Below are 22899 nucleotides of genomic sequence, written 5' to 3'. Positions count from 1 at the left end.
TAAAACGCATCACATTAAATTTGATTCCACATGATATTTACCAAATGTTATTCTATGTGAGTTACAAATATTGGTTTGACTGTCATGGGATGAACATTACTCACTGTTGTTGGGTGAGTGTCAGAGGGCTGCCTCTTTACTGTGTGGATCACAGGTCACTGAAAGAGATCTCAGAGGTAGCTGTGATGTCTGCTTCTGTGGGCAGTTCTCTAACACCAAGGGTCGCACTGCTCTGTGACGTGATGTCGATAGCACAACCCAGATAAACTTGGGACAAGGACAAAAAAACCCCGCAAAATCAGGCCTCATGAAGCCATTTCAAGGCAATATCTGGAAAATAACGTGGCGCAGATCAGACAGGCATCAGTAGTGGTGATGTCACGTGAGCATAAGTCAGGAGGGTCATCGTGTTCGCATAAATGGTAACAAGCCTTGACACTGTGCTCAGTAATCAATTAGGAAGTATTTGAATGAATTCCTAAAATATCCACTGCATTGGCTGCAATGTCTCTGAGCTGTATCATCCAGCATGTGGTGTATTTCTGTAGGTGCAAAAAGAGGCGTTTAAAATATTTTATTACACTTGTTTTATAAACACTTAAGGATGTGTTTAAAATATCTTACGAGAGCACAGGATGTACAACTCCTTTGCGTTTCTCATGAAATTATGTCAGACATTTTCAGGCGCAGAATAACTATATTATTAAAATAAAACACACAGCTCTAATATTTAAAATACTGTATTCAAACATCATGGACTCCACATCGTTTTTCTGGAATTCAAAGTGTTAAAAATGACGACTGTGTTGTATTACACTCAACTGACCACTTTTACTTATGAAGCATTGCAAAATAACTTAAAGCATTATCAATGTAAAGATAAAAACTTAACAAACTTTTATTGTTATATTTAAAATGACAACATGAATTATAGACATTAACATGAAACATAACTCATTCAAACATGTAATGTCTTCACGTCAAGGGCTTGACACTAACCCTTACTACGCGGTACATGGCAATGCGAGATCAGTCCATCCAGCTTGTGTTCCGCAGAGAGGGAGATGGGCACTCAGGGCTCGGCGGTGTGACAACGTATTACTCCCTCCAGGGCCTACTTGCCAATGCTGTTTGAGTTCCAGCACTCATGAACGTGACCCTTACATTTCAGAACATAAAATGAAAAAATGCACATCCGGTTCTGACATTTTTCCACGAACAGCGACGCACACTCAGATGCACTGCATCGCAGTGGTCAGAGGAAGACAACACAAATGTGCTCAAACTAGTGACCACAATTTGTTTCAAGTTACTTTCTTTTACAATGTCATTTTTCATGAGCTTCACCCCGATGTTTGTGCTGTCGGCGTCATGCTATGAGACGAATAATCCATTCGCATCTCCTCACGGAGCAGCAACCCTTCTTGTTGAAGAACGGGCCACTGAAGCAGACGTCATAAAACTACCTTCGAGAACCCTTCAATGCGATCTGGTTTGCACAGGAAGAGGAAGCACTTGCACATCAACTGTACCTGCAATGTTCGTCACATGATAGCTAGTCAAACCAACGTTTTATTTTTCAGAATTGGAATTTAGCCAAATTAAGTGCATAACCTTGCTTTGTGCAGTCACTGGTAATGGAGCTGAAACCATCAATCCACTACCCTTGGGAACACAGTTAAATCACAATTGGTTACCTGGACTTAATACCAGGATCTCAGCAGTGCCGGCTCAGTACTGTGACGCCTGAACCACCTGGCCACCTACACGGTAAGTGCACCTCATTCAAGTTACTTATCTCTAGTTAGAGGTGGACACCGCAGCCACCACCTCCTCCATGGCTGTGATGTGCTTCTCATTTACACTTGCAATACACGGGCACTGCCTCTCATACTGATGCATCAAACATAGCAGAGTACATCATTTTAAAACACACCTTAGGCAATGATGGTGCGAGGCATAAGAAAACTAAGAAGAAGTATAGGGCCCCAAGAAACCCAAGGGGCCCAGGAGACATGAAAAATAGGGGTACACCACATATGGCCTTACACTCACATCGTTATAAAAAAAAAAGTATTAACATGTCTAACAATATTATTAAAATAATGTAAATTTCAATTAATCGGTTATTTTCATTGTTTCACACAAGGGTGATATCATTAAGTTCCGTAGTTTATCTAACTTATCATGTTTGTAATCGTGTAACCCTAACCCAAACACAATGTCTGCTAATGGCCTAGGCTGAATCAGCAGTGCCGCTGCTGCCCCTAGGGCTGAGTGTGCGGCCCATCCCACATTGACGTCCGTGGGCACGCAACGGTTTCTGTCGGTCAGAATATCGCCGGAGTTAGTCTACGCATACCAAGCAGCAAGGAATGATTGCATGCAAATGATTAGACACCTGCCATGTGTGTCACTATGAGGTGTTTTTCTTAGTGACACCATATTAAAAATTTATTTTAAGACATAATCCAGAAATATAATTCCTTTCTACCACTCGGTTCACGTAACTTGTCCATCATTGTCGCACTTAAAAAAAAATTTCAGTGTAACAGCACCAATGTTTTTTTTTCTTCTGGAGATCAAACACCGAGATGATTGCAAACATGTTCGAGTCTTATTTAAAAATGGAACTGGGATGATCAAGGTAGCCGAGAAACATACATTTTGTACTGTCTGTTTAAAAAACAATACCCAAAGATGCTTAATCATGCCTAGTTTCTCTTTAATCAACCCAGCAAGATAGGGCTTGAGCTACAATCCCTCTCTTTGCTTTCGTCCATGAGTGCAGATGTCGCGCACAAGCATCAAAACAGAAAGGAGCGATTGAACAAACAGGAGGTGCAACAGCAAGAGATTGACAGATCGCAGCAAATAACAAATAATTAACTGCAAAGAGTCTGAGTGCACTTCGCTAAACTAAGGCTCATTCCACTCAGTGGGGGGGGTCTTCATCTTCACACTCTGCCAAAATCTTCTCCCCCAGCGAGGACTTGACGTGGTCCCAAAGTGCAACGTTTTAATCCCTCGTGCTTGGTTATAAACCCATCCGCGATCAATCCACTCACTGTGAGTAATCGTCCATCTGCTCCCAATCGCACGTTCCGGTGGCCACCAAAACACAGCGATCGGCGCTTGAGAGGCACCGTCGCTTTGGAAGAGAGGTTGGCGCGCGGCGGAGCAGCCATAGCCAAGGAAGAGCTGGGGTCCCTAAGGAGGACTCATCAGGTTGTAGACCATGCTGCAGACGCAGATAGGGGGCGTGCACCGATCAAAAACCCGTGTCCCTGCTTGAGATATACATGGTAAAACGCAACCCTGAAACTGTTTGCTCAGGCCACTGTGGGTGAATGGGCCTCCACTGAAGGGAGCTCCAATGGCCTCCCCAGGCCTTCTTAAGAGTGCCCTCTGGGGGGATAGCAATGTAACTTTTAAGTACTTTTATCTCGCACACTAGCCAGACGTCCAAGAAGAGGTGGGAGTATTCACACTCGACCCTACAACACGTCACCTGCTGATCAGCTGTGGTGTTCCCATTGAAACTGCTGGGTGGACAGAGTTGGGGGCATTCAGGAAACTTGCTCATTGCTCCAACTGCCGTGCCAGGAGATAAAACGGGTGCCCTCTGAATTGTAAGACCAGTATGCCAACCGTCACCACCAATTTACAACCCTTTGACAATCCAACGCTGGATAAAATACTCTCAATACCATGTCAGTTATGGAGATTGAATATACTTCACCACGACGGTCAGTGTGCGTTGGAGAAGGAGGGGCTCAGAACCAGATCAGATATCACTCGCCATTGTTGTTAGCCACGGCCAGGAAACAAACTAGGGTCACCAGTGTGCGTACCGCAGGCACCACCGCTTCACCCCGAGCATACCGTTACCAGCAGTGTGTCTATAGCTTGGACCATTATTATTATTGAAGGCGGATCGGGATCAAAACGATGAAATAAAGAGGCCAGGCAGAGTAAGGTGGAGTGTGTTTGGAAAGCTGGACTTAACGAAGAAAAGCGATTTTACAATGTGTCTAAAAAAACGGAGTGTTCAATCAATGCATATTTCCTACTATGCCATGTGGATCGGAAACATGCACTCAACCAAAGAATGTGGAACAAAAGCTCAAAACTGCTAAACAGAAGCACAATTAGATGAATACATGCTGGGAAGTATGCTGAGAAACATACAGGGACATATGTATGAAAGAACAAATACAAATTAGAGACATTATAACAGGGAGAAGAGTAAGTGGGCTTTGGCAGAACATAGCACTATAAGGGATGATCACAGATAGATGAGACTGGTGATTGAATGGCAGCCAAAGAAGTGAACACACCGAAGAATATGATGACCACAGCAGAAATGGAGTGATGAAATCAGCTCATGTGCAGGAGTGAGACGAATTGTAGCATCGCAAGAGCACAAGGCATGTAAGAATGTGAGGAGGCCTTCATCCAGTAGTAGGTAGAACATGATGATAATAAAAGGCAATAGAAATCAGAATGCATAAATCACAGCACGTGACTCCAGCATATTGAAATGAATTCAGTTTGTAAAACATAAATAAACTTATAAAAAACAGGACAACGTTAATTATAATGTTGTCTTATTCTACTGCTACAAGGAAAGTACATTTGTGGAGCTGTAAACATGCAGCAAAAATACATTTTAGCACATTGAAAGCGATAGCTTTACGCATCACTTTCGTTGTGTAATTATGCAAATTGCTACATATGATGCGAGTTTTACAAATCTAATAATGGTGTTTTCTGGTTTTCTATTTTCCCATGAGATATTCAAAATTGTGTTAGTCACACTGCTACACCACCAGTTTATTTTTCGCAGAAAGAAATGTTTAAACGTGTGTACAATGGTGTGGCCTAGGACTGTTTTGCTGTTGTTTACTGCCTTTCCAAAGCTTAGGAATTGACGTTCTTATACAATTTGAACTTATATATTTTATCTCTTATTTATTTATAATAGAGGCACCACGGTGGTGTGATATTATCTTCCTCGCCTGGTATGCAGGAGGTCAGGGGTCACAGTGTACATGTTCTCCCCATGGTCACGTGGATATTTTATCTGGGTCCTCCGGTTTTTCCCTCCACATTTAGAAACGTGCGTTCAGATTATTTCGATTATTTGGCTGCTATACATTTCCACATCATTCGTAGCCGGGTCGCCTCTGAAAAATAAGCTAATAGCTCAGTGTAATTTATCTAATAAAATAAATATTATAATTTTTGTATCATTAAATATGTATGTATATACATATGTACACAATTGTATATATTTTCGTGATCTGCTTACCTTTCCTATACTTTGCACTCCTATCGTGTTTTTGTATTTTTGTTGTTTTAACGTTCTGACCCATCCCTACTGGACATCTGTGAAAATAACTTCATAGCTCATTGGATTCCTCCAGTATAATTAAATATTCTGATTCTGACTCTAAAGCCACAGAACGGCAGCCTCTCCTCCACGGTTAGCACACCAACATTCCACATGCCTAACTGCAGTGGTTTGTTTTTAGAGGAACCCGAAAGGGGGAACAGTCTCCTGGCTCCACCAAATGGGGTTTGGATTGGAGAACACACAGCAGGATTAGGGAACACAACAGGAATGGAGAACACACACAGAATCATTCAAGCTGTTAAGCAAAGGGAGTGGACTTGGCTGGGACATCTTACGGCTGGAATGAACGATGGCCAATGGTCAAAAATAATAACGGAGTGATAGCCGTGGAATGGAATGCAGGTGTTAGGTGGATTATTACATCGCAAGATCATGAGAGGTGGTTGTGGCTCGGGGAAGCCTTCATCCAGCAGTGGATGGACAAATTAATTATTTAAAAACTCACAGAGGCTGTCTTATGGCAGCTCACATACGAGCCCGTGGGTGGTAATGCTCCCACAACACTCATGCTCAGAGAGTACCATCGTTTGCCGGTAGTCTCGTTACATTCACCACACACGGTAAATAAGTAACATTCGCATGATTAAAAGGGCTTGCTTTTAAATGAGCTACAAGCAGCCTCATTGTTTTTCCATCTTCAAAGATGGAAACAATAAAGAAATCATACCAGCATGAAGATAGCAACCTTTCAACAGAAAACGCTTTTGGCACTTGGTGAAGCGGGTTTGCAATAAAACGTTAAAGTATAACTATATAATGACCAATGTCTAATTCCAGACCATAAACCACTCCGGTATATATGTATTTTATACCCCATTAATTTCGCATCTCTATTTGAAAATATGTATACATGATAGAAAAGCACATGTAATTGATGGTGTACATTTGTAGCGATATAAAACGGCGAGTGTCCATATTGATCATGAATATTTAATGCGTTTGCCCAAACTACAAGATAACTGGTGCCTCGTAATTAGTCTGACGCTGTATCACCAATAAAAGTCCACTGTAATTTATGGGCCTGTATTAATTATGAAATGTTTTAAATGTATTTTCAAGCACAATTGTTAAACACAGGCCCAAAGGCCTAAAACTATTATTTTGCCAGCAACGACAGCACTCTAAGGTTCACTTTTAAGATTCGTAAACTAAGAGATGACATTTCTTGTCCGGGTGAGACTACATTATAGATGAGTTTGGCTGTCATTCCAGCACTTGCAGAGTCCCGCACCTGCGGTTAGCATGGTCGGCTTGGCTAAGTAAGGTGCGAAAGAAGTTCAACATACATACATATATTTTCTCTCTTTATGCATTTTAGCTCAATGCCCACATTAGTGTATGGTAATATACCCATCTCCTCCACCTGACATAATTATGTTTCAGATATAAACTGGTACTGAGCCATTGGTATTTTATATAGATGGAAAAATCCGTGTGAGACTTCATTCTAGACATTGTACAGCAGCATTTGCATATTTTTTTGCAGCTTGCAGGCAGAAAGAAAACGTGAAACATGTACACCACGTGGTATTGTCACCAAAATTCAAAATCCTTTCAAGGCACGAGTTGCTTGAACGCATTTCCCTGGCCTCCTGGAATGGAGGTCAAGTTATTTATCCTGAAATAGTTGCTTTGCGCTCCCATGGCTGCACATGTTCACCCAGTGCGAATATGTATATGCAACACTGTGCTTCAATGGAGATGGAACAATACAATCGGCTCGTGTGCAGGGACTATATAGATTGCTGGATCGCAAGACCATTAAATATGTCTACAACTTGGGGTGGCCTTAATTTAGCAGTGGATAGATCATGGCCAATGATGATGATCAAGGAATATATTGTTTAAGCAGATGAGAACTCAAGAGACCAGGATAGTCTCATTTGCAATAGTGACTGGGTCACCAAAATGACAAAAGCAATGATGATAAACAAAAAGTGTGTACTATCAATTCATTTTCTTGGTTCTTTCGGTAAAGTCACGTAGAAGCGAAGTAATAAAATAATAAAAATAAAACATAATAAATTAATTCTCACGACGTTTCGGCTGCTTGCGTTGTGGCCGAAACGTCGTGAGAATTATTTTATTATGTTTTATTTTTATTATTGTATTACTTCCCTTCTACATGTCTTTACCGAAAGAACCAAGAAGATGAATCCCTACAGTCACGAAAGCTTTAAATCGAAATATCAATTCATTGTTTTCTCTTTGGTCGTGGCACGATGCTGAGGACCACAATGTTTCACTGCCAGGCAAACAGTTAAATAATCAGCACGTTGGAATTGCCGTAACTGCAGACTGCATGGAAATCCGCAGGGTGAAGGCAGCCCCAGTAGATATCACAGGCTGACAGAATTCTTTGTGGTGCAAAGGCCCACCAGAGGGTTGATTGCCACCCCACGCCCACCATTCCCCAAAAACTGTGATTCTCCAGTTCAGTGGGCGATACGCAGGGAGCCCAGGGACCCAGCCACACGTAACGGGGGAGATTAAACTGCTACTCAAAGCACGCCCTTCCCAGACGAATAGCGCTCGCGTGCAGTTCCCTTTGAGCTGGCAGAGCAAACATTATTGCTAATTTATGCGTAGGCTTTACTTTTTGCGCACACGTAATGGTTACACTTATGAAAGCCAACTGAATGTCAAAGATAATCTGATTTATTTTGGCACGAGATTAACCATTTAGTAATTGCTTTTAAAACACAAACCAGGACAAATTTAGCATAGAAAAACAGGTGTGGCCCTCACACGCTTCCATGCACAAAGCAGTTATCAATCCATAATTATTCAATATCATCTAACTTCCAGTTGTTGTGCCTTCTCAAAACAAACTGCCACTGCTTCATCAGCGTGCGAGCCATCAACTTGTCCAATCTCCAACTAACCTGTAGAGGTAGTAAAAAAAGGAGAGCAGGTAAAATCCGAGCTTGCACCAGCCCTCCTTGCGACAGTAGGCCAACGCGTCGTCGCCCAAAACAGCACAGGGGTCGTACTGTCCAGGAGAGCTCATCGCCGGCCCACGTAGGTACCTGTGGGGTTAAGTGACAGGGGCACACACCACAGATGTGACACAAAGTGATGCCAGCGGCGTTACGTTGACACCCAACGCCAACGCCGTGGCGATGTCGTTGTTACAAGGGGCCCTGCTACAAGCTGCGCGAGTCTCTTATTCGATTGTGTTGGCTGCTGCTCACCCAGGAGTGTATGATTTTTTTTGCCTTTATTAGACCGTAACTGGGGCATAAAGATGGATTGCCGTTGCAAGCGTCAGCTTTCTGTGCGGTTATTTTTGCTGGGCATGAAAGAGGTAGGAGCCAAAGAGTAAACAAAAAAAACAAGAATGATGGACGCAGGTTATATTGTGGCCTGAGGACATTAGTGTTAAGTTATATCCCTCGCTCCATTTTTCACAATTTCCCTGCAACACTGCACCTTCCAACTCTTCGGCGTGCACTCCGAGTGAGCGTTGCAATGCCTGCATTGGACATCATTTGCTGCGCAGAGTCAAACTAAATATAATAAGTGATCTCCTGCTGTTTAAACAAGCATTGAGGTGGTGCCCATCTCCTATTTACATCTCTGAGCCAGTGGTTGAAATTTTATATCTTTCTCTGGTGAGAGTGAGTCTTTTCATAGGACAACCACTGTTGACTTCTCCACAGAGCCATTCATTTTTTTGACCCCGGATAGATGATAGGCTAAGTAAACCCCCAAACGGGAGTTGAACTCGCAACCATTCCAATTGCGAGCCGCTCACTCTACCACTGAGCCACCTGGTCAAATGTTTATAATATCAACAATAGACTCATCTTCTTGGTTCTTTCGGTAAAGTCACGTAGAATGGAAATAATAAAATAATAAAAATAAAACATAATAAAATAATTCTCACGACGTTTCGGACGGCTGCTTGCGTTGTGGCCGAAACGTCGGGAGAATTATTTTATTATGTTTTATTTTTATTATTTTTTATTATTTTATTTTATTATGATTGTATTATTTCCCTTCTACGTGACTTTACCGAAAGAACCAAGAAGATTAATCCCTGCAGTCACGAAAGCTTGAAATCGAAACAATAGACTCCTTTTCAAGAACGTCCTGCAATTGGATGCTTGACCAACATACACAAGGGGATGACGCTGTAAGGTCCACAGAGACAGGTCTATGAGCTCATTAGATGTACTGTCATCTCCTAACTACCTCGCAGCTCAGCGTCTTTGGGAGTTTCACAGATCTCAATCCGATCCACCAACACTTGCCTCCGAGACGCTAGATTGCAGATGTGTGCCACCAAGCCTCGCTCTTAATGCCCGCTCATCTACAGAAAGACGACCTCGGCAGAGGGATAATTTACAACACCATATCCACACATTTTCAGGGATCTGTACAGTGGCGGCTCCTGCAAAATCTCTCAGGGGGCGCAAATGTCTGGATGATTGATAAGGATAAGGTCCACCCATGCAAAGGATAAATTAACAGCTTAAGCATGTAAAGGCAACTTCACTTCTTTAATATTAATGAAAAATAAAGTGACTCTTACAATACATCTTGTTTGTTTCTATACTCACTATTAATACAATCCACTCATGTTTCTTTTATTAAAGATTCCACTAAGTGGCGACAAATAATTTTGTTGGATGAAACGTGCTTACGTATGATGACGTAAGCACGTTAGTGCGAGCCCTCCCGGAAGCCATAGAGAATGCATTGCAGCGCCCCCCGTTCGAAAAAAACATCTTTGAATGTAAGTCTATGGGACCACTCGGGGCGATTCTCAGCCGGAGGGAAATCGCCCAAAAAGAGGCGGTACTCCACAGGACGTAGCATGACGCTGATTGGACTATATCCAGAGGCACAGTGACGGCTAGCGTGACTCTGTGGTTGAATGACATTGGTGGTGCGTCGCCCAATCGCCCTAATGAAGAAACCGCCCCCCCCTAGATCTGTATCTGGTGGTGCATGTGTGGTGGGGTGGGTGGCGAAATAACCTACGAACCCCGACTTTGATTAATTAGCAGCCACGGCTAACATCGGTGCCGAGTGATACCCAGGGTATCACAACTTCACCAACCCCCCCCTTCTCTTCATCAACCAGTGTGGATTGACAACCAAATTTCAACTATTATTCGAATTATTAATGTGAGCTTGTTATCAGTACAAAAGCAATGCACAATGGCAAATTATATTTGTTGCATTTTACTATTGTAAAATGCATTTTACTATTGTAAAATGCAACAACGTTTTCTGACTAAATTATTTGTAAAAGTGTGAACCTACGTTACATAGAAAATCTCATATCTGTAAACTTGCTTCCACTAAACTAAAAATAAAATCCACCAAATTCTACATATTGTGCCATACCCACAGCTGCATCCGCTCTCCGTTTCAATGCAAACGGTGAATCTCAATGGGCTCTCGCTGCATAAACAGAGGACATGGAAATGAAATTAAATAAAAATCCACTTTGGCCACTTCAATCCACTTTTGTGAAATGGCCTTTATCACCGTCGAGCACTCACACCACTGAGCACTTACTTTGCCGATCCAATATTTTAACGTCTCTTTAACAAAAAGGTCAGCGACCCTGGCTAGGGATGAAACTAGATGTCACATTGCCACATGGCATTTTAGCCACTGTTTCAAAAACATTGCATAAGCTATTGCAACGAATCTCAGAGGTGTTTTCTTCTCATGTCTCAGAATGATTCCCTCACAAAGCCTGTCAGCGGCAAATATACGCTTACACCTATTCAGTCGGTGACATGATGTGTTATATTGCTGTGGCTGGGTTGCAGAGATAAACCAACATAGCGATAAATCTGTAGAGATTCACTTCACTTTTGCAAAGAAATGTAGGTCGCTGGGTAAACAATGTTTGATCAAACCATTCCCCCGCTATATGGTTGAAGCCGCATACTCCAATGGGACAGTGCTTAATGAGCGAAAATATCAACAATCTGTCCCAAAATTTATATGTTCTTCTTTAAAAACATGGTCCATTGTGAATTCGAAATGTACCAATTTCAATAACGAGATTGCATAAGGAATGGAGTATATTATTTCACTAAAAATCTGCTGTGTTCTTTGGTTTCCTCGCATAACTAAATAAAACCCATACAATATAACTGGTATTGGTCAAACATCTCAATGATAGAAAATTATGGGGGAAAAAAACCCAATCCAATAATGTCATGCCTTCGATAGCTGTGCTGGGCGGATTATAAGAAATGTATGCATGCGGCACATACACTGGCATCATAAGCACAAGGGTGCCTGGGAGTGAAGCTCACTTCGTGCCCTGAGGGAGAAGATGCCCGTGAGAGACCAGCAGAGTGCATGCTGCACCGCACGCATTTAGAGAGATATTGCGTCTGTCGGTAACCTGCACAATCACACCACTCTAAGCAGATACGGCGTAGGCATTGTCAGATTTGACAACGTGTGATTCAATGTCGCAAAAGAATATAACGGTGGTCGGTACCGAAAATGTTGTATTCAATGTTTACACGTTGGCATTTCTTTTTTTTTATGTATGTATTTATTTATTGAATACCAGGTTTCCTTTGAAAAAGAGACTCTTGGTCTCAAGCGGCTCCTATCCGGTCATGTATAAACCCCGTGTCTTGTGTGAAAACAGGAGTGTTTTTTTTATACTGGGGTGTGATTAGCCCTCTTGAATAATGTCTATGTTTATTTAAAAACTCCCATGTTGCGTTCACCTTCATATGCAGACTCGACTCAGAGAACCGCTTGGACAGAAATGGCAGTTTAGGTCAAATAGAAAAGTGTCCATTTCAGTTTGTATTATTTAATTAAGAGTCAGTGGAACTGGCGCTTGCAGCTATTTTTATGCAAATACATTTTTACCATTTCCTGGCATCACTGTCACTACATAACAAAAGGCCAATGCCGCAGGATTGCCATTCTCACAGGGCAAGGGCAGTCATGCAAATTAAACCCTTGAGTTGCTGCTATAATATGATTTCTTAATTAAATGCTGTTAGGTTTTTTCGGTAAAGTCACGCAGGTAAACATAAAAATAAATAATAATAAAATGATAACAATGATAATAGAAATAAAGTAATAATATATTAATACATATTATTTAATAAATAAAATAATAATACAAATGATAAAAATGAGAATAGAAATAAAATAATAATATAATAACAAATATTCTTATAATAATGAATATTATTATTTTATTTCTATTATCATTTAATAATTAGCATTATTTCTTTTATATAAATTTATTTATATATTTTTACCTACGTGACTTTACCGAAAAAACCTAAGAGTATGAATCCTTGCAGTCACGAAAGCTTCAAATGTAGTCTTAATTAAATGCCAACGATTGCTTGATTAAATGCTTTACAAGTTATTCTAGAAAACTAGCACAACATCAAAGATATATGTCGCCACCTTAAAGTTGCACGTGTATTTATGTGACCAGGCGAGAACACGAGAGGACCAGGATTGTCTTTGCAAAGGATGATCTGAGACACCAACATCACAAATATAATCATGTAAATTGACGTAACAAACACAGCCAAATTGAAACATGACCAATATAACCGCGTTACAGAAATCTAAAACACTGCATAAACATGAACCAATATCTTCTTGGTTCTTTCGGTAAAGTCACGTAGGAGGGATTCATGAACCAATATTCAATACATTCAATATCCGTTCATAAAATATGGCCTGAACAATTTATAAAAATACATTCATAATAAAATTACGTTACAGGTGTAGTGCTGATGAATGGAGACACACACTACGTGGTTGGAGGCAACCCGTTTATTAGGGGCCGTCCATAAATGACGTCACGCGATTTTGGACGATTTTTGACCCCCCCCCCTTGTCACACGGCATCACAAAGAGTCAGACCCCCCTCAAATATGACGTCACAAAGATCTGCCCCCCCCCCCAAAAAAAACATGCTTCAAATCGCTTTAAACTATTGTCATAGTAGTGCGTATTTAATGTGCCGCTGCACTCTGATGTTGTAGGAAAAAACATTTATCAAAACGTCTATTTAATTAAGTAGAACGTGTTGTCTATATTTATTTAAAGTTGCGCATTTTTACGTGACGTCACATTTCTCACCCCCCCCCCCCCATCGTCACACATCGTCACAAATGTCTGACCCCCCCCCCAGGTGCGTGACGTCATTTATGGACGGCCCCTTAACACTTCCTTATATCGGGACTTTTACGGATCTGACTAATTGCTGTAGACGTATCTATCACTAGGTAACCCACGAAACACGAGGCTATTGACGATCCACGACCCGACAACGTGAACGTTACCCACTGAATCGACCTTCGACGATTTCGGCGCTCCCCTTTTATTCTGTTAAGCGTGGCCTTGCCCCGCCCTCTGGCTCCGCCCTCCTTCTGGCACCTCCCAGAAGGCTCGCTCCCTTGACTGCCCGAATCACGCCCCCTAGGGCCGTTCGTGTACCCCCCCCCCCAAGTGGGTGGCAACAGCGCTCTAACCCCAGGTGGCGGTTATTCCGCCATTACACAGGTAACGTCACGTGGAGTTAGGGTATGGCAGTAGCTGGTAACCAGACAAGGAGACGTGTCAAACGCACGCATCCTTCACCTTGCAGGGGGGTGGTTTGTTACTTGGGGAATCACATGGGGAAGGGCAAAGGAGCGAAGGAATTTTGATTTGTTACCTCCAGATGTGGTAGCACAGGAGAGGTGCATTTACCCCCACGGCCAGCCACTCCAGGGCACACAGGAACATGAGGCAGAATAAGCTGTGGATGAAATATTCTGGCAGGATCAGCTGTGGATGCAGAGGACATCTCCAATTACTGGATGACACAGAAAACTCACTACAAATAATCAGACAATAAGCCTCCTTCACGTCCCTCCGCGTAAAAAAATAACAAAAAAGTAACGTATTTTTAAAATCCTTTATATTAAGTTCACTTGCTTGCTTGCGCGCTTACGACCGTGCAAATCTTTCGGTCGTTTTTTAACCCACTTCCCGTGATCCAATCGAGCTGACATTTTGCACACAGACTCGTTGTGCGTGACAATTTATTTTCGTGAAAAAAAATGTAAAACATTTTCCACTTTTTAGGAATTTTTTTTTCATATTTTATTTAAAATACCAATGTGATAAAAATGAAACTCTTACTCAAGAAAAACAGAAATGAATAATAAAATAAAACCGATGCCACGCATATAAAGGATTTATAGTGAAAAACTTTGTTTTTACGGGTTAATTTTTTATATATCCCATCAGCCAACGGCCTTTTCAGAGTGCATTGATTTCAGCGTTGGATCAACAGAAGTTAAACTCAGGACTGTCATTCACTGTCTCGTCAGCAGTCAGGCCAATGCTCACTACAATGCATCCACGTTTTCCCTTCCTCATGATATCCATAAAAAATAAGTGAATCCAAACCTTATTGATAATTACTAGTTTTAAATTAGTTTGTTATTTTTTTATGAGAACACGCACACTTAAATGAGAAATACGTTTTTTAAGCACTGTACACTACCTCCCTACTGTTGCAAAAAACAGACACAGAACACCAGACAGGCTTCATTAAGGCCTACTGAAATATGACGATATGTCTGCGGAATATAATCAGCGTGAAATGCTGCCTATGTTTGCAACTGTGCTCCCGTATTAACATGATACACTATTTTGTGTATTGGCTGGATTATAATAGAATCAGACCCAGAGGGAAAATATCATCCATTCCAAGTATTCCTTTGGTGCAAAAGTTAAAGGGCAAGTGTTCATCAAGGCCAAATTGCACGTTAGGGCAAAGTCTTCATCTCCACGACAGGTGTTATGGTCTAAATTTGCCAAATTTGAAGATTTACCTGTAAATAACTCGGTTGGGATTTCACATAGCAACATCACTAGTTTTGTGTTTAGTTTATTGTCCTTCTCTCGCAACTCTGATTAGCACAGTTGGCTACGTACGGTGTGAAAGAAGTTTAACATGCATTATACCATGCTGTGAAACTACTGCAGATCATCATCAGAAATGTGAAGGCAGAAGGCCTCCTGTAAAGTTAGGCTGGTGTCAGTAGAGATCTGGCAAAACCCACTGCTGCATAACTATTACTGACTAAGGAATAAGTAACATATAGTGTGGGTCCGTGATAGCCTCGCGCTATATAAAAATAATCTGATTTGATCATCATGCATTGTTAAGTCATTATATTTAGACAGCCAACTGGGCTCGGTCGATTGAACTTTGCACGCAATCGCGATGTCAAGCAAGCGTGCTATCGTGCGCATCTCATCCCTCCGAGCCTTCAGTCCACTGCCATGGCATTGCGTGCCCTATGGAGATCTGAGAGAGAGAGAGAGACCCAGGTGTTCTTCAGCATCGCCGGTGAGATGGTTTTGAATGATTTTGTTTCGTGCTGTTGAAAATCACTCAAGAATTTCGGTAAAAAATGAATAATAATTATATATGAAATACGTTGCAACATTTCAATCAGACAACTCAATCAGCTGTCTAATTGCAGTGCCATCAGAGTGGAGGGTGATACCTTCATTGGCACCCTGTATATCCAACCATACGATTTAAAAAGCATCAACATAGTTTGAGAGCATTTCAAACATGTAATGGCAGGTCTTACGCTTATCAGTCTAGAGTAGCAATTTTCTTACATTTCATCTTGAGAGCAACACATTTGCATAATGTATACTGCGGGGCGTGTAATTAATAAGGACAACGGCAATGCAACGAACCCCAATATCAGCTGCACGTACTGCACCGTTGACACGCTGTTATCATCTTGATGAAAAACACCTCGATGCAAATTTCTCCAATGTACATTAGGGAAGCGGTCGGTGCGGTGGTTAGCAAACTGCGCGATGAACCCAGATAACAGAGTTTGATTCCCAGCCATGGCCAACATGAGCAGTGAGTGGCACCTGATCCGACTGTGTACGCCACTGTTATTTTGGCGACCCACATCACCCGCAATGAGACTACGCTGGTATTCTGAGTTATTCCGTCGTTAAACAGATTCAACTAAACTATGCGACTGGCTAGCATGGCGAATCATGGTCAAACGACCCCCACGTTCAACACAACACGAGGAGGCCTTCATCCAGCAGTGGGTGATACAAAATTGATAGAGACATTCTGTAGAAACACCGAGCTCAGTTAGTTTGCGTTTGAACGCCCATCATTCAAGCACCTGCCTGAGACTTTGTTGCTTTAAGACCCAAAACTAAAGGCTGGAGAACTCACATTGCTTAAATGATCAGGTAATAAGGAGTATTGTTAAGTAATAACCAGTAAGCCGGCAATGGATTTCTGAATTTGTTAACGGTTCCGTAGAATATCAGTAATGAAGGCACCGATTAGCAGTTTGTGTGAACGTACAAACCGGAGTGGCCTAAGTCTCCGCCTGGTACATTTTTCTTATCTTTTCCCAGTCATAAGATAAAGGTGCGATCCTTGCCTGCACACACCAGACGGAGGAGCTAGAGGGTAGTTTGTCTACTCTTCCACGCTAGTCAGATGCTATAGAAGAGATAGGTGTACCCACACTTTACCCCGCCATGTATACAGCTGGGTGGACATAAGCAGGGTAATTTGAGAAACTTGCCCCAGTGTTCAAGTTATTGGTTCTTTCCGTAAAGTCACGTAGAAGGCAAATAATAAAATAATAAAAATAAAACAATAACATTTTTACGACGTTTCGATTGTAACACAAGCAATCATCATCAGGTGTGAAAACCACGGCAAGAAAATTTAAAATCGAAATTTGCCCCAGTGTGTCAACTGCCGAACCAGGAGTTGGAATTGAACCAGCGCCCTCTGAATTGCAAGTCCAGTGCGCTAACCATGACACCGTAACAGTTTTCCTTCATTGCCTGGTTAAAAAGCATTTTTATTTATGTTTACCGCTCTGTACATTTCCAAATGTGCAACAAATCATGAACCGGTCTTTGACCACGCTTTCAATGCAATTATCCGTAATGCGAAAGAAAGCCCAAACATTAACAACCCGAGTAATAACGGTCCATTTGGCACCACCACACCGCAGCTCTGAAACAAAATGGCGCAGTGAGTGAGCCACCTGCCCAGGTGCTGACATATCGTCAAACACTGCCAAATAAATGAAGCATCACACAGGGAGGGACCATTCCCAATGCCTGCAGAGAGGCAACAAACGGCTTTTTGGCGAAGACTGATCGACATATCATTACCATAACACGGGTACATATCATCGGACATGAAACGTACAAAGTGGCCAGGAAGACGCGTGAGTGCCGAGGCCTTTCATTAAATTGCCTCTCCGCGAACGCTTTGAGATGTTTAACGTCTACAGACGACGAGCGGCGCGCTCATTCTTCCCCTCCCCTCGCCCCCCCCCCACCACCCCGTCTGGATGAGGTTAAGTGCTCGTGGTGTTAGTCGGAGGGGCGACGCGCCGTATCGGAGCGGCCGAGCTGCCCGCTTGAGCCAACAAATCCGAGTGCGTTGCAGGCCGATCCCACAGCAGCCATCGCGACGCAAACCGCACGGACCGCCTACGTGGGACTTTATGAATCTCATCATCATCGTTATTTTACTCGTTTACCCAGGCATGCCTCACTGAGTCTCAAGACTATTTTTCAGAAGGGTCGTATGATATGTTCGCAGTAGGGGGGGGCGATGTTGCTGCTGCTACTGCTGTGTGATCCCAATTGAGTAATTTGCAGCTAAGTTTTCAGCATTGCTATGTTTTGGCCTTGAACAGTAACTTTGATGATTCACAGGACCTGTAGAAATTATTGCTACCACTGCGCCACCCGACTGCCAAGGGCACGCAGTTGCTACTCCTGATAGTGCTGTGCTACTAACCTGGCGCCCTGAGTTTGATTCCTGGCCACGGCCAACATAATTGGCGAGTGATCTCGAAACTGGCCCTGGCGCCCCACCTTCACCAACCAGCATTGCCCAGAGTGGTGAAGCATGGTTCAAAACAAAACCCTTCAATAACAGCCACATCATAAGGAAGCCTTCATCCAACATCGGACTGACAAAGGGCTGCAAATATTTATAACTAATAGAATTTGATTTCCCAATGTGAGCTGTACCTGTTCACTTGACTCAAATGAGTTCATGTTTCTTATCATAAGCATCATTCAATGCATATCACCTGCTATGACGCATGGTTCATGAACACTGTCATTCCAGATTTTTTTTACAAAAATGAAAAAGACCATAAAGAAGCATGGGGAGACGCATGCATAACAGTATACTGAGATACAGAGGAACATGTCGATTGGAGAACATACGCAGGGTAACGGTTAACGACATCATCCAAACCATTCAGAAAAGTGAGTGGGCTTGGGCAGAACATGTGATGATGAGAAGGGACGATTCTGGACAGTTGTCAATAATAATTATGGAATGGCAGCCATGGAACGGAACGCATCCAAGCGGAGATCCAGCGAGGAGATGGAGCAATGAAATAATTTCACGTGCAGCAGGTGCTGGATGTGTAGTGAGTTCAACTGAGTCGCAGACGTACGTCTTGGAGCCAACACATTTATTAAAACCAACACACGGGGCACTACCCCTTAACACATTAACAACCTATGGTGGTGTACCACCAGGCTAACTACAATAATCACACAGGAATTAGCTACGACGGACCGGATTCTGGCCAGGGTCCAGGTCCACGTGTTGATGACTCTTATAGGACGTAGAATGTAGATTATTCAGGATGAACAACAGCAGCCGGTCCCGCTCGGGGACCCGGCTTATATCCTCTGTGGCAGGGCTGGCTCCGCCCCTGGCCACAACCACCTTCGAGAATCCTCGAGCAGGATCTCCACCTGACACGTGACCACCCCTAGCCCCCACTTTGGGGGCCCCTGTGTAGACTCAACCGCTCACGTGTCCTTTCGGGTCAACCAGAGTGCCACGGCCTTTAGTAACCCTGTTTCCATGGCCGGTACTCTCACACCCTATCCTGTAGGGGTTGGCACTGCACGCAGAGCGTGGAGCCACTCAGCACTGTCAGACAGCGCTCACCGAGCCCCTCAAGGGCCGTTACTGCACCCACATAAACGTGGTGCCTGCGATGTCGTTACATCGCACGCCGTGCCTCTAGAGCCGACAATACACAGTGACATCCGCAATGACACTATGGATGGATTGTTGCTTTGCAGGATGGCGAGAGTTGGTGACGGCTTGGGATAGGCCTCCATCCAGCAGTGGATTGACCATGGCCGATGACAATGAGACATTCTGTTGAGACGCTAAATGAAGACGCACGAATCACTTTGATCTGCACAAAGCACGAGTCATCGGCACTCGGTGGATGTCGTGGGGCAGTCGGAAGACAAAGAGACTCAACTGGACCCAAGAGGCTGCTGCTTTCAGAGTTAATGACCAGCGCTGATCTCTTTCTATAAAACGCATGACGACATTAACGTGAGCCAATGAAACAAACGGTAAAGAACCACGGCTTAAAAACTCATCCGTATAATAACAAAATGAGACATTGTGTGTATTCATAACCAATTTTTAAGTGAACAATCCAAGTGGTGCTGCTCATCTATTTACAGCTGAGTCAGTGGTGGAAATGCCACATTCTATAGTGGGGGCCAGTCTATACATAGGACAACTACTGTCGACTTACCCCACAGAGTGGTCCTCTTTTTATTGGCCCCAAAGGAATGATGGCCTTACAACCCTAAAGCAGGAATTGAACTCGTAACCTACTAATTACGAGCCCATCTCGTTACCGATGAGCCATCTGGCTAGATATTTCGACGTCCCATAACAAAAGACAAAACTTATAAATGTATAACCGATATATATATTTTTTAAATCACAGATGCAGCAGAGGTTGGCGACCCAGAAAATATTTCCACGCCCCGGCACACCGCATCCAGTCGACCTCTCGCGATGGCCACCAGTGAATGGTGAACCTCCCGGCTTACCGGCCACTGACTGTGAGAGACTGGGCACGCAGAGCCCGGGACGCGGGCAATCAACGACACTGCGGGTGGTGACGCGGGAGTGAGCACAGTGGGAGCCTTGCTAGGACGCGCGTGACCACAGAGGAGTTGTGTTCCTTTAAATGCGTGCGCGGCAAACATTATTTAGAAAATAATAATGATGATGATGATAATAATATGGTAATTGGTTGTTCACTTCGGATGCTTTCTCTTCTGTACTGGGGTACAGACACTCACACCTCCCGTCATTGCTCCCGGCCACAGTGGCAGTTTGCAGGAAAGGTTGGAACGAATAAAGGGACATTCGTATTTGTGTAATTGTGTTTTGTATGGTTATGTTTAATGGGCTAATGACAGAGAATGAATATTAATCCTAAATACTTTAAAAACCTCTGAACACGTACATGTGATTAATATACCAAAAAATGTCACGTAAATGTTTTCCCGAGCGTTATTTAATTGACAAGCAACGAAAAACATCAAACGCAAAGAAACCAAACATAATTATGCATGCGTACAATACTAATTTCTAAGTGGGCCAGATCTTTTTTTGATTTTACGAAGCTACGTGGCCGTTGTGATAATATTACGGCGGCGAGAAAAACGGCAGCACGGTACTTGCTGCTAAATCTATCGCGATCCGAAATTATAAATATATTTTTTAAATCGCATTGCCAATCTTGGCTCAACGAGGTGTGGACAAGCAGCGCTAACAAAGCTGTCGCACGATCCAAAGGTTCGCGACGCGCCACCGTGCTCTCCGTTAAATCACAGCATCGATTCATCGGCCAAGCACGAGACACGCACTATACCGGTAATGCTAATTTAGTGGAGGGGGGGGGTGTTAAATAAAACAATAGAAATATGTGTTGTATTCCACATGATTAATAAACTGGCATTCAAATAGCATTCAACCATTTGTCATTCATTAATTGAGATCACTGAATGGAACGCGATTAGTGCTGTCGAAGAGAGGCTGGCACCAAATGTCAGGGCTCTTCGTGCGCGCCGTGGTAATTACCAATGAGCAGCATCGCTCTGCGTTTCTCGGTGTGGAATCCAATTAACAGGTTCTCTGTGCTTGGCTCTAAGGTCCCTTCTCGACACAATTAGAACTTTAAAATGCACTCGTGGTCTAAAGGCAGCGCACATTTAAAAGTATTTACCTTTTTTTTTGCTGTACATTTTTCAATGTGAAATTTAAATCCTTGCAATGTAATTGAAGTGCCATTGACATGTATTACGTTTTGCATACGTGCATTGTTTGTTGTGCAAAGTTAACAACAAATTGAAACACACACCAGAAATGAATAAGAACTAATTTAGTTAAATATTGATTTCAGCAACACATTTGCCAATGCTTAAACAGCAAATGTTGCATTGCAGGGGGAAATATAAATTATCATTATTGTCTCGGAAACACGCATAAACTGTACTCATACTGCTTTACAAAATCTATTTCATTAAATACCTTCAGTAATTATTGTTTCATTTTACATTATCGGGACATTCCAGCATACTTGTATGGGCTTCAATCCCCCAAGGGCTGCCTGATTTACATTACCAAGTGCGATTGTTTTCTGAGTAGCTACATTTACGCAGAATTATCTCAGAAGGAAATTGATTACATTCACATCACTGAAAAGTATTGTGCTGCAGAGTGCACTCAGTGGTATTTTCCTTTTGAAATTTACATGGAATAAAGTGCATTATTCTTCGTCGCATCACAACTTAAACTCTCACGACAGATTTTGGGAGCTGATTGCCTAAATGCCTTAGATTTGCGATTGCTGAATTATGGGCCCGGAAATTTAAGTTTGTAATTGCATTCGTGTCTTACTATGCTTATGATAACATTGTTTCCATAATGCGCTGTAATTGCCTTAATTAAAGGAATTATTTCAGGTGGAGTAGGGGACATTGCAGATACGGCGTGTCTCCAAACAATGCGCAACAACTCCGGTACTCGACAAGAATGCCATGGACGGCTTTGTATGCCCGTGCGAAATGTTCCTTTGATGCTCCGTTACTATTTGACTGCGCCGCGTCTGGGGATAATCTGTTGCCTTCAACTCAATATAGAAAGCAGCTGCAGACTCAGCACAGCCTGGAGCGCCCGTGGGAACGGAGCACTGCGAGCGAACGTTCCTGCGATTTATCGGGGGGCCCAGGCTCACACGGGCCTCGATATACGGGCGCGTCTTCCATAGGCCAGCCAGCAAGCCCGCTCCACGCAAGACAAAGAACACGGCGCTCTCTTCGCAAACAATGGTGTGACGGGCGGGCGAGGGGTTAAGCCAACCTGTCTCAGCATGCGGCAGATCCGTTCAATTTTCCTCATCCGCTCTTGCTGCATGCAGGCGACAGCATCATGCGCACGCACACACACACACACGCACACGCACACACACACGCGCCATTTCAATAAGTATAATTATGAACACGTTCACAATATCTGTTCATTTACGCACTCGATTTAGACTTCACACGCAGCATGCATTAGCTCATGGAACAGAAACACGTGT

General features: G+C 42.9%; 1 protein-coding gene across 4 annotated transcripts in view; it reads right to left on the bottom strand.

The window, feature by feature from the left end:
* Positions 1–882: 882 nt before the first annotated feature.
* Positions 883–22899, bottom strand: part of LOC144937200 (protein cornichon homolog 1-like) — a 30717-nt gene continuing 8700 nt past the window's right edge. For 2 of the 4 annotated variants that reach the window (XM_078864540.1, XM_078864539.1), the window contains 4 exons: positions 22677–22724; positions 14103–14186; positions 8305–8448; positions 883–3241 (listed from right to left, as the gene is read on the bottom strand). In XM_078864540.1, the coding sequence (XP_078720666.1) occupies positions 3065–3241; positions 8305–8448; positions 14103–14186; positions 22677–22724 (453 nt within the window). In that variant the 3' untranslated portion in view covers positions 883–3064. Of the gene's footprint in view, positions 3242–8304; positions 8449–14102; positions 14216–22676; positions 22725–22899 lie in introns of all 4 variants that reach the window. The other 2 variants (XM_078864541.1, XM_078864542.1) reach the window with 1 other exon arrangement.

This window comes from Lampetra fluviatilis, chromosome 18 (assembly GCF_964198595.1).
Source record: "Lampetra fluviatilis chromosome 18, kcLamFluv1.1, whole genome shotgun sequence".
In the NCBI taxonomy this organism is placed as follows: domain Eukaryota; kingdom Metazoa; phylum Chordata; class Hyperoartia; order Petromyzontiformes; family Petromyzontidae; genus Lampetra; species Lampetra fluviatilis.
This window is presented reverse-complemented; position numbering and strand designations above follow the sequence as displayed.